A 17,018-nucleotide genomic window follows, 5' to 3' on the forward strand; every position below is an offset into this window, starting at 1 on the left:
ATAGAAGCAATGTTGCATTCTCCCGGTTACCTTATTTCAGGGCATGTGTGATGTCCAGATGAGCTGGTTAAGGTGGTGTCGGCAAGTGTCTTCTTTTTAATGTCGTATTTTCTCCTTTGTAATGAATATAAATTTGGGGAGAAAACTTTGAGTCTTTGTAAACATCTTATTTCTCCTTAAGGTTTGCTTATGAATCTTGATGTTTATTGGTAGATATTGCTTAGAGCAATTATTGCTGTGATGTTCCACCTGCGATTAGCTACTTTCCTCTTCACTTGTCACATTTTTATACAGGGTGTCCTCCAGTTTCCTGTATTTGGGTCATTTTCTGTGATCTCTCTAGTGCCCATTATTTTAACCAGTCTTTTGGGCCTATTACTGTCAAATTGGACCTATCTTCCTACCTATAAACCTGGCCACAGACAGATCACTTTGTGTCAAACCTGTGCTTATAGAATATAGCCCACAATCTTCCATGTGTCTCTCTCAGCAATTCCGCTCCTGCCCTTTCCTCCTGGCTGGCCTAGTCTCTTATCCCCCATTGAGACAAGAGCTGTTCTCTTGTCTTCCTATCTCTTTTCTTTCCTATCTCTGGACTTCCCTTCTCTCTTCTCTCAGGATTAGACCAGTGGCCTTCTCAGAGTGATTGTGGCATCATGGTTAAGAGCACAGGCTCAGGAATCAGACCACCTGGGTTTGAAACCAGACTCCATCTTTACAATCATACGACCTTGAGAAAGCTACAATCATATGACTGACCTAGGTCATTGTACCTCAGTGTGCTGCATGGTAAGAGCCATATCAGTACTTTGCTAACAGGGCTGTGGTAAGATGGTAGATAACTTACAAAGTTAAAACATGAGCTGCTACATGGCAAACATTCAAATGAGCTGTTCCACCAATAGCTTCTCCATGCTCATTCCCTCAGCCTACAGATACACACACCACCCACAGTATAAATAATTCTTGCCTTTATCTTGCTGACTTCCAAACCCAGAACTCTTCCATGATAAGAATATCTGCATTTGCTATCTCTATTTCCTCACTTCCAATCATACTTTGACTCTTCCATTGGATCATTACATTATAATATGCTCATTTATTTTAATCTAAGCCTCTGGAACCTAGGGGACATTGGTGTTCTCACAGTCTAGCATGAATAGTTGTGAGTGTCCAATAAATACCACTGGAAACAAGAGAAAGAGAAAGAATGGATAAATGAATAAATAAAAGCAATTGGACATCATGACTCAACCAAAGTGGCCATTACTGGGCAATGGGTGACCTTCTACTAGCTAGTCCAGTGTCCCTGGAGCATTGGATGTTGATGTCTGTATCTCCTCAGTTACACATCACTACTTCTTGGTGTTCATGGCTCCAAACACCAAATTTCTCTGTTCCCTTTAGTCAATTTCTCTCTCTCTCTCCTCTTTAGATATTGATCTTTCCATGGATTTCAACTTTTCTCACTGATTATGGGCATTTTACCTGAACATTTTCTTCATTTTCCATAGCTACAGCTGCCATACACATCTCTTAGTATTTCTTACTGTTTATTGGAAATCTCCAACTGGATGGTTCTTAAGTACTTCAAATTCAATATGTGCACAGTCAGATCAATTTCCTTCCTTTTTCACCTGTTGCCCTTCTTATTTTATCCACTGAGGTGTATAGGAAGTGGATGAAAAGAGAATTTTTAGTGTCATAGTAGACTCACATTCCTTTGGGGCTCCACCTCCAATTAGTTGCCAATTCTGGTTGATTGAATCTACTAAGTACTCATAGCATTCCCTCCTCCCTGTCCCTAGAGTACATGTGAAAAATTCAGTTCTTTGTCTCCACTTCTGATCTTTCTAGAGGGTACCTTGACTTCTGTTCCCCTACATCCTACCTTCAGCCTTTCCTTCACACTGCATCAAGTATGATCAACACCCTGGGCTAATCATGCACAAAAATCTACTGCGGTAAGGTTTTCTAATTTGTTTCTCTATGGAACCATTTTTATTTCACTTTTTGAGAAAACTTTTCTTTCAGAATATCTCTTTACTGTACTGGGCAGTGGTGTACATTATTATTTTATTTTTATCTGAAATGCTTTCCTCTGTCTTTTCTGCCAATGAAAATGTTACCCTGGCTTACAAGGTCATTATGAATGTGATTTCTTCTTTTTCGATAGCCAAGTAGAAAGTGGTAGTGATTTCTTTCTCCTCTGAATTAGAATAGTCCGTACCTCTTATTTAGCAATTGGTACTTGCTGTCTTTCTTTCTTTCTTCCTTCCTTCCTTCTTTCTTCCTTCCTTCTCTCTCTTTTCCTTTCCTCTTTCTTTCAATATTTCTTTTTCTTCTTCCCTCTCTCCTTCCTCCCTTCCTTTTTCCTTCTTTCCTTCCTTCATTCTTTCCATCCTTCCCTCCCTCCATCCCTTCTTTTTTTTCTTTCTTTTTTCTTTCCTTTCCTTTTTGAAACCAGGCTCACACCTTAAGTTTCTTTCACTCCCCAGAGTGACTAATTCAAGTCTTGAACCTATTATTCAGTATTTAGCAAGTTGTTTTTAATTTTTTAGGTTTCATGTTTAATGCTATATATACTTATTATGATTATGTTATTTGTTGTTCTTTTATTTTCTTAGGGGAAAATTTTAGCAATGAAATTATGTGTTGGAGATATAAATATTGTCATGGCTCTTAGTGCAGTTGTTCAGGTTGTTTTATAAAAGGATTATTATCAATTTAGTATCCCTAGAAGTATGTTCTATTTATTCTTTGTTTTGTTTTATCCTTTGCCATATATTTTAGTATCTCATAGTTCTGCAATTTATAATAAGCCTTATACATTTTATTAACCCATTATTGTGTCAATCTAATTTTTCCCTTTTCATTTTAGTTTCTCTCCTTTTCACGTGCATTGGTTTTAAATTTTTAAAAAATTGGATCTCTTTATTTTTTTCCTTTATGTTACTTTTTATTGATTTGAATGTGAAAAGTTGCTATTGCCCACAGGTGTGTCATAAATATTCACGTTTACTTTCTGTAAGCTTATTTTACTATGTCATTACATCACTAAAGACTCTGTGGAAGAATGTCCCAAAGTGCTTTGGGGAATCCCTTTCCTGCCTTTAATAGCACCATGAAAGCCATCCGTTTACACTTGTGCCTCCCAGGTAGGTTATGAAATGTCGCAGTGCATATCTGAGTTGGCTCATAAAGTGTAATGTCCAGAAGGTATTTTATTCTGTAAATAATCTATCATGCAGTTAAATTCAGTTCACTTTCAGAAGCTACAATATGTATTTGAGTCCTGGATTTTGCTGTAATTCATGATAGTGAAAATTAATTGCCAGAATTTTCTACAAGAAAGTATATATTCTAGAAAAAAGAAATATATTACAGCTGTCTCTCATTGAAGATACTTCTGAATATGTCACATTTTGATCTTAAAGGAATTTTAGAGGAGGTCCTCACCAGCATTAGTAATATGAAGGGTTCAGATGAGGTTATTTTTAACCTGAACCCAAGTAATGTCAGCTAGAATTTATAAGTTACCTGTTTTAGCCTGTGAAAAAACTCCAACAATAACAGGAAGTGGGGAAATTGCTAGGATCCCCCAATGTGGAGTTTTATGGAAGAACACCTTCAGAGCTCAACCAGGTAATTAGTACCACATTACCAGATATTTCCAATGGTGCTTAGTGAACTTATTTTAAGTGAAAATATTTTAGTTTCATAATAGAAGTTAATGGCAAAAAACCAAAAACCATGAACTCTTTGGTATCTTAAAAATAATAGAGTGTGCTTACAAAACTATTTTATCCTCAAGCTTACTGAAAATACTTAAATTTTTCTGGGAAGAAATCTTCATATTTTGACATTTTAGGAGGTATTGGTTAGATTCAAATATAATTTTTATTTTATTTCCTTTCTTTATTGTAATTATTTTATCTTTCTCTTTGATTAAAAGCAAATATTAGTCTTTGGCATTTATAAATGCCACAGCAATTTTGGTAGATACTGCATTTCTTGCTACTTGTTGGGGTGTGTTGAATACCCACAGAACACCCTGCAAAGTGCAGGGTATGTCTCATCATAGATTATTTTTGACTTGAACAAATTAAGGCAAAACTGACAAGTTTGTACAGTTGGTGCATGGCGATACATGCCTGTAGTCCCAGCTACTCAGGAAACTGAGGTGGGTAGTAACGCATTTCACCATGTTCGAGGTTAGCCTGAGCAAGTATCAAGACTCCCTTTTCAAAAACAAATAAACAAAGAACAACAACCACACAAAACCTGGCAGTATGTTAACTAGCCAGCAAGTTGTTATGTTTTGTAATTTCTGGTAGTACCTCTAAGTAGACTTTTATGCCATTTCCTTTAAACCACCTAGATCTTTGTGGTCTTTCCGTCCTTGTTTAACTTCACCCATCATTAAACTTTGGGCTAACAAGAGTAGCCCAAATTGATCACAAACACCTTAGGTTTTGGGTTTTTTTTTTTTTTAATAGAAATTTACTTTTACTTCATTGTTGCAGTAGAAGTTATACCAAAAGACTGTGGGGTAGCATAGTGTGTACCAGAGGAAGTTAGGTTATGGTAATTATAAGTCTTCATATTGGTACTTTTGAAAGGCATTTAACACACATAAATCATGTCAGAACTTAAATGAAACTTAAAGATCATTCTCTGAATGAGATTACAGTTGATCTTTTTTTAACTTCATTTTTTTTATTGTTGTGCTGGTTGGGGGTACATTGTGGCATTTACAAAGGTTCTTATAGTATATTAAGAGTATCATACTTGAATTCACCCCTTCCACCATTCTCCTTTATCCCTATCTCTGTAATTGATCTTTTAACTCTAAGCAAGAGATTAAACACTAGATATCCAAAGCTATTTACCAAACCAAGACTGTATTCTTCTTATTCAGAATAATCATCTTAGTTAACTTACAATTATTGCTGATATTAGCATATTAAATTCAGTTCTCTATATCCATGGATTTCATATCCATGGAGCAGATCACTTTGATCTCTACTCTGGTGTGTGTGTGTGTGTGTGTGTATGTGGCTAGGGAAACCAACTCAGGGCTTTGTGCATGCTAAGCAAGCACTCAATCATTCAACTTTATTCCCAACCCCTCTACTGTCTAAAAACCTCGTGAGTATTCATTTGACAGATAAATAAACCACCACCCAGAAATCTAGAGGATTTGTTCAAGGTTACATGTTTGGAGAGGCCAGCCTTGAGCCTGAATTTCCACTGCTACATTCATAACATCCTTTTAGAAACTTTCAAAAACATCACTATAGAGGAGATCTCATATATATATATACTTAAATCCTGGGAAAAACAGGACAAGTTGTGATCTACCAGGTGAAGAGAAAGGAGGTAATAATGTATATGTATACATGTTAGAGTGAAGTTTTTAAATTTTCAGAGTAAATGTTAGATAACATGTATAACTGTTTTTTTATTTTTTAAACTCTAGCTCAGTTATTTTTATGTGAATATTTAATTCTGTGGCCTTACATGATTGCATCATTAATTTAAAAATGGGACAAGGACTTAGAAAAAATAAAGAGGTTGTGTTGGATTAGGCCTCATCACTTTACCTGCAATTATAAAGGCTTTTTAAGCATTTTCACCTACTCCTGGTTAAAAGATTTATTCACATAGAAAAAAGATTATGAAATGTCCAATTTCAAGATGCCTTGACATAACTTTATGAAATAAATATTTAGAGTCAGTCATTTTACAATTAGACATTTTCTGCTAAGGAGGCTTTTACATGAAACCTTATTATATTTATTTTAAAGTCAGTGTATGGAACTTCAGTTCACATGTTGAACAGTCTCTAATAAGAATTTTTATTGTGTGTGGACTGCAATGGTCTGCACTATACAGATGGCAGAAGAGGAAGAGAGATGATTTTACTTGCTTTTGAAATTTTACTTGCCTTTATAGAATGTTTAGTATCATACTCTCATCAGATTTATAAGTTACATAACTATTTTAAGAAGCTATGTTCTGATCCATTTTTAGTTTTGAAATTATCTCAAGTAGCAGATGTAGGTACCTCTGGTTTTGAAGTTTTCTGCAAATTTAAATATCACTAAGTCCCAAAGCATAGTTTCCATTTTGAATTCAATTTCATACCTTTCTGAGACTGATTCAAACATATTGATATTTTTGTCAGCAGCCTGAAAACAAAGGAAAAATGATGATTTTTTTTCCTTCCCAGGATGCCAATTGGTTGCTGACAGAACAAGAATAGAAGTCAGAAAACTTTTTCATTAAGTATTAAAATCCTGCTTCCATTGTTTTAAAAATCACAGCTAGATCTCACCCCTCAGTAAAAGAGACAAAATAGGAAAAAGAAATGAGTGTACTGTAGTATAAAATTGAAACATTTCTCTCTTTCCTAGGAGAGAGTTATGTGTGTGGCTCAATAGAACCTTTCAAGAAACTGGAGTATACCAAGAATGTGAACCCCAACTGGTCGGTGAATGTCAAGACCACCTCGGCTTCCAGAGCGGTGTCTTCACTGGCCACTGCTAAAGGGAGCCCTTCAGAGGTGCGGGAGAATAAGGATTTCATTCGGCCCAAGCTGGTCACCATTATCAGAAGTGGGGTGAAGCCACGAAAAGCTGTCAGGATTCTGCTGAATAAGAAAACAGCTCATTCCTTCGAGCAGGTCCTCACTGATATCACTGATGCCATCAAGCTGGACTCGGGTGTGGTGAAACGCCTGTACACCTTGGATGGAAAACAGGTAAGGCTGGTGTCTATTGGGACTCTGACTTTGCAGGCGAGAGTTGGGGCACTAGTGCAATGCAGCGAGGGCCTGCAGCATACATTTCACTAATGTTTAGTTAGCAAACGTGTACCAGTTAATCTCACAACCAGTCCAAGGTTGGTGTGTTGGGCAGGATTAATCAAAGAAATACAGGATGAAAAGAAGCTATCTTTGAAGGTTAAATGATTACTCAGGCATTTCTACTTCTTCAGTTATTTGCTTAGCAGAATGATGCTTTTAACTCATCTGTTTTCAGTCTTGTCCTATATCTTATAGCCTTATGCATGACTGAGTTGCACATATAAACTTCAACTAGTAGAGAAAAATCTAAAGTGTTTTTTGACCTAAATAATATTTTATGATTTTGTATTTCAGGGATGTTCACTGATGAGATTTATTTAAATTTTATGACTTTAAAAATATATACCTAAGTTAAGACCACATTTCCATATGGATGGCTTAAAGAGGATATTTCTAGAATATTATTCATCTTGTATTTGAAACATAGTTTCAGAATTAAAATGAGAAGAGAGTTGTTTCTGTAACTATAGAATAGACTTCTGTTGACTTGAATGAGTGGACATTTCAGTGTGAGCTGATCAAATGAAAATAAAGGAAGCATTACCTTTCAGGGGCTTGAGTAGATTTTTGTAAAGGTTTGACAGAACTCTGATGCTGAGCTGAATTTAAAAAAAATCACTGATTACTGTTATATGCCCACTGTGATTATGGTAACAGTAGCTTTTTGTTTAAGATGATCATTTCTAGCATTTAGCAATTCTACTTGAAGTGTAATTTTTAATGTGGTTCTATCAATGTGCCTTTTTAATTTTAAGGAAGAATTTGAATGATTTTTATGTATAGCTCATCCTAAAATTAAAACTGGATTCATAAATTACGAGATTGTTTTTATTAACTAGGCTAATGTAAGTTTTTAAAGGCTAACTCATGCTTTATGAATTTGAATAGCTGCTAACACTAGAAAGAGTGTTACTCATGAAAGAATTATTCCCCTAGGGATCCATTTAAATGCTCTAACTTATAAAAATTCATTAGGAAAGAAGGAGTGTATGCCAGTTGTTCATTTATATTGACCAGTCTTCTGCTTGTCTCATAAAACTTGCATGTATATAAGGATTCCTAGGAATGAGATTCTCAGTCTTGTAGAAATAAGAGCCTAAATATCATCAATATATTAGTGACCAGAAAGTCCACTGCTGACTTGTGAATTATGGTAGCAGTAAGGTGTAAACTTCACATTTAAACATTTTTTTTTAAGTCAACATATATTAAGCATTTATTACATCTACTGATTATTCACACAATCTTGTGTTTACCATATGATATTCATTTTCCCCATCATGTTCCATGGATCTGAAGAGGAGGCACATTTATGACCTTTGTGCTAGGCAGCCGGCTAAATGACCCTTCCATACACTGGACCATTTAGTCCTTTCAGTGACCTTAGAATTAGGCTGTAACATTTCCATTTTCCACAGGAAGAAGTTGAGGTTCCGCAGCGGTAGTATGTCTAATGTCAAAGCACTAACAAATGGTAGGGTTGAGAATGGAGCACAGGTTATCTGATGGCAGATCTGGCAAAAGGAGTACACAGGGTGTACAAGTCTGGCAGAGAGGGAGACAGAAAGAACTAATGAGATCAGTAGTCCAATGGGAACAGAGTGTCTACTGGCAGTCAGAAATAAATTGGGATTGCTATGGGGCGGGGGGAGTTTTGCTTAAAAAGGATGCCACAAACCCAGTAAGGTGTTTGGGCTTGGAAGTGGAAGCTGATACCAGTCCCTGAGCCTGGAAGTACGTGACAATGAAACATGCACTTACCAGTGGCGGGAGGTGAATAGGCTAGTGGAAGGAGGGAAGGCACACTTTTGCTCGAGGGAAGACAACCAAGCAAAAAGAAGTAGGAGAAGTACAGGTGTGGGAGAGGCCCAGACTATGGGTAACAAAGAGAATAAACAAGGAAACATGAAATCTGTAGTATCCCTTAAGGAAATTTTGGACAGGTCTGTGTGACAGGTTAAATGAGACAATAAATAAGAGAGAACAGACACCATCTAAGATTTCTTTTTCCCAAAAAAATGGTGGTAGCTCTGACAAGGAAGGGGAAATTGGGAAGACAGGTGGGGAAGGATTCATTTTGAGGGGATCCTATAAACGCTGGGCAAATGGAAATTGGAGCATATGTGAGAGGCCAAGGCTGGGGACAAAGATGTAAGAATCAGCCATATAGTGGGAAAGGACACATTGCAATGAAGTGGTCACGGTCATGGGTAGGAGCCAGATGAGGGAAAGTGCACGGAGGGCACAAGAATGACTACTTTGGAGGGTTTCAGGATCATTGGGTTTCTAGAAGGGACAGTCTTCTGCAGGAGACAGGTCACTGCAGCCCTCTGAGGCTGCAGGTTCTCTCTTGCCTTCCTGGAATAGGTACAGTGGGTTTACATGGTCTACTGTGTATGAAAGCGTAAAGACTAGAACATGACAAAAGCACGTTTCATGGTCACTGTCTTTCTTTTTTTTTTTTTTTTTTTTTTTAGTATTTGTATATTACTTGCTCACACATTTTATTTTATTATTTTTTTTTTCATTTTTCTTTTATTATTCATATGTGCATACAAGGCTTGGTTTATTTCTCCCCCCTGCCCCCACCCCCTCCCTTACCACCCAATCCACCCCCTCCCGCTCCCCCCCTCAATACCCAGCAGAAACTATTTTGCCCTTATCTCTAATTTTGTTGTAGAGAGAGTATAAGCAATAATAGGAAGGAACAAGGGGTTTTGCTGGTTGAGATAAGGATAGCTATACAGGGCATTGACTCACATTGATTTCCTGTGCGTGTGTGTTACCTTCTAGGTTAATTCTTTTTAATCTAACCTTTTCTCTAGTTCCTGGTCTCCTTTTCCTATTGGCCTCAGTTGCTTTAAGGTATCTGCTTTAGTTTCTCTGCATTAAGGGCAACAAATGCTAGCTAGTTTTTTAGGTGTCTTACCTATCCTCACCCCTCCCTTGTGTGCTCTCACTTTTATCATGTGCTCATAGTCCAATCCCCTTGTTGTGTTTACCCTTGATCTAATGTTTACCCTTGATCTAATAAGAGCCTAAATATCATCAATATATTAGTGACCAGAAAGTCCACTGCTGACTTGTGAATTATGGTAGCAGTAAGGTGTAAACTTCACATTTAAACATTTAAGCCCTTCACTGGTTCCTCTCCTAATGAATTGCTCAACCATCTGTAGTTTGAATTTTTGTGTGTTGAGTTTTCTCAAGATGGGAGCTTACTGCTGGGGGTGAGGCTCAAATGGTAGAGTGCTTATCTAGATGGGGGTTTATCTATTTTCATAAAAAATAAAATTTAAAATGAAGAACATATATAGCTAATTCTTCCCCTCCTCTCATTTCAGAATTTGCTGTTTCAAGTTGTTATATAACTAAGTCTAAAAATCACCTTTTACTACTTTAGTTAATGTCTATACCAACTAGTACAGTTTTCTTTTTTTTTTTTTTGGTGACACTATGATTTGAACTCAGAACTTCACACTTGCTAGACAGCTGTTCTACCAGTTAAGTCATGTCTCCAGCCCATTTTTCTCTGGTTATTTGGAGATAGGGTTTTGTTTTTTGCCCAAGCATGCTTGAACCCAGACTGTCCTATGCTAAGCTTCCCACTGTCACTGGAATGACAGATGCATGCCAGTACACCCACCTTTTTTCTGTTGCAATGGGGTCTCACAAACATTTTGGCCCTGGCTGGCCTTGAACCACGATCCTCCCGATCTCAGCCTCCCAGGTAACTAGATTATAGACATGAGCTACTGGTGTCTGGCTTAATTTTCTTTATCTTAAGAGTGATTTTAGAATAGATACTATGATATTCTCAGTTGTTTTCTTCCTTTCTTAGTTCCTTTAATGTCCATATTTTATAATAACCTGTATTTTTGTTATGGTTTACATGTAAATAATCCAATGTAATAGGAAAGAATCCTAGATTTAATGTCAATGTCAAAAGACTAGGATTCAAATCTTGGCTTATCCATAGATGATTTATATTTTCTTCAAAACACATAACTGAACCTCATTATACTCACCAGTAAAACATATATGAGACTATCACTCCTGTCTCAAAGAGCACTTACAAAATCAGCTATGATGGTTCATGTGAAAGGAATTTGAACTATAATGGTAATGCTAATAGCTCTATAAAGCATTATTTTAAATTCCTTGCATGTATTAGCATGTTTAATCCTCATAACAACTCGATTATTATTCTTATTTAACAGATGAAGATATCATAAATGGTGGAGTTAGAATTTGAACTGGTCTCACTGCAGAGTTTGTGCTGGTAACCATTGTACCCAGGGCAGATTATTTTAAAGCACAAAGCACGTGTAAATATACTTTTAAGTGAGTTGGATTAGGTAGCTTTCTGTCACTATTATGAAAAGTCTGAGATACTTAAGTACAAAGAGAAAAGTGTTTATTTTGGCTCACAGTTTTGGAGATCCATGATGGATTGGCCACAGTCTTTTGAGCCTGTGGTGAGACACCATGATATCATGGGAACATACAGTGAGCAAAATCATTGATCTCATGGCCAGGAGGTGAAAGAAAGTGAGGAAGGGGTCAAGCCTCATCTCCAGTGACCTAAAGACTTCTCACTAGGCCCTGCCTCTTAACCATTCAAATCACCTCCTGATATCACTCCTGTTCCCCTGCCCTGGGGTCTAGGACTCTTAAGAAATCGGTCTCTGGAGACCTTCAAGAACCAAACTATAGCAGGAGTAATTTGTCAAAGGAATATCATTGAAAGTTTTCCGAATATTTTTTTTCTACAGTCATTCTGCTAACTGTTGTACTTGACTGTTGTCAAGCATACAGTTTGCTGTCATGACATTTTCTCTACTGCGGCCTGTTCTCTTCATAACAGGAGCATTGAAAGCTGACGAAGCATCAGATGATAAAATGGAAAGAACATAAAAACTTTTTGCCTGGGTTCCCAGTGGGAACAAAAGTGCTTCTTCATGGACCCCAGGAGTCTTTAGAATTGTTTCAGTTCAAAAGACAAATCTGCCCAATAAGCAGTTTGTTTGAGTAGAATTTTTTGACAGCCCTGGCAGAGGCTGAGGCTTGATAAGCCTTTGAGGATAAGTAAGCCATTTTCCTCCAAGCCATCCTGCAGAATGATATTTGGCATAGCGGGTGGCATCTTATCCTGCCCATGGTGGTACTGGGCTCATACCCTGCTGACAAGACACCACCCTTAACATCACTTGTCCTGCTGCTTCTACTCTTAATAGCTTGTCCAAGCCTTTGCATCAAATCTGTAAACACTATGGGAAATCTACCACCCCATAACAAATGTAAAGGTAACTTTTTTTGTATTGGGGAAATAGAACTGCTTAAAAACGAATAACAAGTGTTCTTGGTAAATGAACAGTGAGGACGATATGTAGTAATGACTTTTCACAGTACCTTCAGGCAGTCTGCAGATGTATTCACCACGGATGGAAACTGTTGATGCTGGGCTTTTAACAATAGAACTGTGGTAGCTTGTGCCTGCTGTTTAATATGTTACAAGAGGAAAGGGGCACTGGAGGACACAGACCACATGGTGGTGTTGCCTTTTGGGTCTGCATTAAGCACTAACCCAGGAATTCATCCTATGACTCTCTTCTGAAACTTTTAGGCTGAGATAAGAAAAGCAACATAATGGAACTTCTGCACCATGTAGAAAAGATTTTGCAGAAGTTGCAGTTAGCCAACCATGGTGGTTCATGAGTAGCCTGTTTGAGAGCAAACCCTTTCTAATGAGTGTAGCTTCATTCCTTATTCAAGGACACCAAGATTCCATGACAGCTATGCCACAACCTTCCCTCCCACCTCCTCCGAACTTTAGGGGTGACTCTGTTCACTATGTCATCAGGCCCCTTGCTGACATGGCTGGGGAGTTCAAGGATATACTTTCTGCACCCTATTTTCAGTGATGCATTAATTATCTGGGTCTTGATGAAGGCCCCACCATGAAGGAAATAGGGCATTTGCAAGTGGAGGGTTAAAATCACATCCCTTTCTTCTTATGTGATGGGACTTGCAGAATCTGAGAGCCTCAGCATCTCTTCTTGCCACACTGTAGGTCTGGATATTGGAGCTTTGCTGGGTTTATTCACTCACCCTGCCGAGTAGCCACTCCCAGAGGTCATTCAGGGTATGACTATTTTTAAGTAATTATAATCAGCTTCAAAGGTGTAAGATTTGCTGCAAAGATACCCTTGCATAGCTTGCAAATCCTTTTATGGAAAAGCAAATCTGGTTGTCTGCAGCTGCTAAATCAATGACTATCGAATCCTTCTTTAGTAACATAAAGAACAGCCAATCTTAGAACAGTTAATGCCTAAGCAAGAAATTTATAATATAAAAATCATAGATAAGGTACTTCCCAATGATCCCCTCTCCTCTCTGAAAAATAGCAATGATAAACTAGATTGTTCTTTAAATAGAAAATATAGGCTCATCTCCATCTTATCTATTCTCTGACATTGAAGATCTGCACAACATTATACCATACTTACATAGTAGAAGAAAACTCAGGGATATTTTATCTTTATCTTACAGGCATTTCATGTAAGCCACACACTTCATAAAATCTACCACTGCTAGCATGCTAGCATGAGCAATTTGTTGTTTTCCTAATATAGAAAACCCTAGGAATCATTCAGCTGAAGGGCAGTACTCCCTACCCCTTAGCTGTGGTTTTGCTTTTCCCTAACATTTGATTTAGATGCCAAGCTGAGAACAGGTATGATAGCTGCCATGTTGAGAAAATCTCAGTAGCTGTCAATAAATTATCAGTTACATCTTCTCTGTATCTTCTTTTTCCTTTCCTTTTTTTTTTTTTCTCAACTACTGGGGATTAAACTCAGGACCTCTTGCTTACTAGGCAAGAGCTCTACCACTTAAGCCATGCCCCCAATCCTTCTCTGTATCTTTTGATTGTTGAAGTCCCATCACCAGTTGTAAACGTAAAGATCAAAACATTCCTCAAATGAGTCATAATAATTTTAGCCATCATTTAGGAGATTAGCTTAGGGAGTTTATTTGAATTCAAGGAAAGGTAATGACAATCAATATGAATTTGCAAATCAGGTATCACAAAATGGTCTTTTTTTTTCTTTTGGTTTTTAATATCTAATTTTAATCTGAAGTAAAAGTAATTTGATGGGCACTTGAGTTTAGAGAGCTTAGAATAAGTCCCTTTCACAATGGTTGCATGTTTTCTCTTACATGCAGAATTGAGACCTAACTATATACCACACATACCAACGCACATACACATACATATGCACACACACATATACACGAAAACATGACTATAATTGAGAGACTGTCTGGAGGGGATGAATCAGAAGGGGAAAAGAAAATGAGGGGGGATGCTTTGTGGAAATACATTGTATCTGTATGAAGGTGACACAAGGCAACTCATTGAAAAGTTGCAAAAAAGGGGGGAAGGGATGAGGAATAGAGAGAGCAATAGGGTGGGTTAATCTGATCAGTGTACAAAATATACATTGTGCAACATCATGGTGTAATCCCTTTGTGTAATTAATATATTTGCTAATAAAATGCATATATAAAAAGAAAGTAAAAAGGAAAAAAATGAGTAAGTCTCTAGTTAGTTAAAAAGATGGTAAACTTTACTACAATATCTGACCTTGCTATATACAGCAGTTGATGAACATAGGAATGTGAAAACCAAAAGTTTCTAAATAAAAAGTTTAGAATTTAAGATATGATAGGAATTGGTTGGACCAGAAAAGTAGATTTTTCTGTAGCTATTGGTAACAGTGGTATTTTTCTTCTTTGTAAAAAGTAGAGCTTTTCCATGACAACTCTAACTTCTTTAAGTATATTTAAACCCTTCATTCTTGGTAGACAACTTTTTACTATTTTGATTTGATATGTTATCTATGATGAAAAAGTGAATGTAGCGGTTTTCAGTTTTGTTTGCAGTTAGTGTAAAAAAAAGTCAATACGAGTAATTTAGCTTACTTTTTAAAATGTCAAATTAAAATTTTCTACGAATGCTCGGAGCACATGTTAAACCATCCTCATTGATTTAGTAGTGCTGAGAGTTGATGGCAGTATCTTAGCTTATTGCAAAGAAAAATCAGCTTAAAAACAATTATGAAGCTTTGCTTAAAGAATTCACGTGTTCAGAATAGAATATGCTATTTTATAGAGTGTATCTTTGGTGGATATTCAGGACTTACGAGCTATACCTCTGCTTAGATAGATACTAATTCCTCCAAATAGGGAGGGGTTAAGTCCTTTTCTTCCAGACTGAACTCCTCTGGCGTGTAATCCATTATGGCTGCCTGTAGTAATGTAGACTTTAAAGGTGGGTTAGTTTTAGCAAATGTCAGTTTTCTATAGTGTGAATTCTGAGTTCTTCTAGCATCCTACTTTGTAGGACTGAAGCCCTCCCTCAGTACGTCGAGGGCACTGTAGACACTTTTATAAGGCTGCTTTGGAATTGCCTTCTGCTGGTGACTTCTGTGCCTCTGTGCAGGCTGGGTGCCCTGACTTGGCCTCTGAGCTCTGATGAGAGCCTGTTGAGTGATGGGAAGAAGTCATACTTTATTGTCAGCTGGCCTGGGCTTAGATTTCAGTATGAAAAATCTAGTTTGAAGTTTCTCTCTCAGGCCTAGAAAATTAAGTTAACTTTCCTATTTGCTATGGCTTAGATCTTTCATGTCCGCCAGAGGCTCATATATTAAAGTCTCAGTCCCCCATTTGGCTCTACCGGGAGGTGGTGGAACCTTTAAGAGCTGGGACCTAGTGAGAGGTCTTTAAGACTTGAGGGCATGCCCTTGAAATGAATTGTGGGACCCCAGCCCCTTCTTCTTCCTCTGTTTTGTCACTTCCCAACAATGAAGCGAGAGGTTTTCTTCTGCCACCTGCTCCCTGCCGTGATGTGCTGGCTCCCCACAGGCCCAAAAGCAATGGGGTCAACTAATTCATAGCCTAATTCAAAGCACATCTTTTCTCTTCATAAGTGATTATCTCAGGTATTTGTCAAAGTAATGGAAAGTTGACCAACTTACCAGCTTACTGATTATTAAAGTTAAAAATTCTGTGTATTGAGTTTACTTATAATGGAGAAGTTTGTTCATATATGTTGTAATTTAAGCATAGATATAAGCAGTAACATGATACATAGGAAAAACACTGGTTTTATAGACCAATAGACACGTCGAAATCTGTCATCTACTGTAGGCACAGTGAAATCCATCCTCCCAGTAGGAACAGATAATTCTGATAATCCTCAGTTTCATCTCCCAAATAATCTAAGAATAATAATGCCTGCTTTATAAATTGTTATGAGGATTAAATGAAAAATCCATGTGACAAATTTAGCATTATGGTTGGTTCTAAATTACTGATAATTGTTCTACCTGAAAAGCTTAGAGTTCAATTGTTTTTTGAGTTTGGGAAAAAAATCATATTTTAAATGTGCCATGAAAACTCACTATTTAAAATTATCCCTTAATTATGCCTAATCACCTCTTCATTTGTAAATGTGTCTTTTCACATGGAAGCCCTTCACAGTGTCTTGAAAAGATTATAAAATTCAAAATGAGACATTTATAAGATAAAATACAGACTTTGACACTCATGAGTGGTGTGTCCCTTGGCAAGTAAAATAAATTCTCTGAATCAGTTTCTTCTTCTTTAACATGGCAATTATTTTGTATATCTCATAATATCAGTGTGTTCATTAATAGGAAAAACATGTTTAAAGGCCCTGGCTTGATACATGGTAGGTTCTCCCTTCTGTTTCATATTTTAGGATTTCCCAAAAATATACTTGTATATTATCATGACTGTAGAACTGGCCATCTCGCATTGTTTTGTAACTGAACTACTATAACTGAACAGCTAGTGATGGTGTTTTCATTATTCCATTTATTGTCAGTCAGTTGTGAATGCAACCCAGATATTTTCTTCACTTGTTTCTTCAATTGTGCAAGGCATTCCTTAAAGGTATCTATTGTATTGGCAACCTGTTCCACATATAAGGTAATATTAATATTATTAGGTAATATAATTGAAGGTAATATTAATATTATTATCGCTGTCATTTGTTGAATATCTTCTCTATGCTGAGCACTGAGCTATTTGCTTCATATATTTACACTGAAGTTTATGA

General features: G+C 37.0%; 1 protein-coding gene across 5 annotated transcripts in view; it reads left to right on the forward strand.

Moving 5' to 3' along the window:
• Dclk1 (doublecortin like kinase 1) overlaps nucleotides 1–17,018 on the forward strand; it is a 341,030-nt gene that overhangs the window by 12,299 nt on the left and 311,713 nt on the right. For all 5 annotated transcript variants that reach the window (XM_074043546.1, XM_074043544.1, XM_074043543.1 and 2 more), the window contains one exon: nucleotides 6,420–6,766. In XM_074043546.1, the coding sequence (XP_073899647.1) occupies nucleotides 6,420–6,766 (347 nt within the window). The remainder of the gene's footprint in view (nucleotides 1–6,419; nucleotides 6,767–17,018) is intronic.

This window comes from Castor canadensis, chromosome 10 (assembly GCF_047511655.1).
Source record: "Castor canadensis chromosome 10, mCasCan1.hap1v2, whole genome shotgun sequence".
NCBI lineage: Eukaryota > Metazoa > Chordata > Mammalia > Rodentia > Castoridae > Castor > Castor canadensis.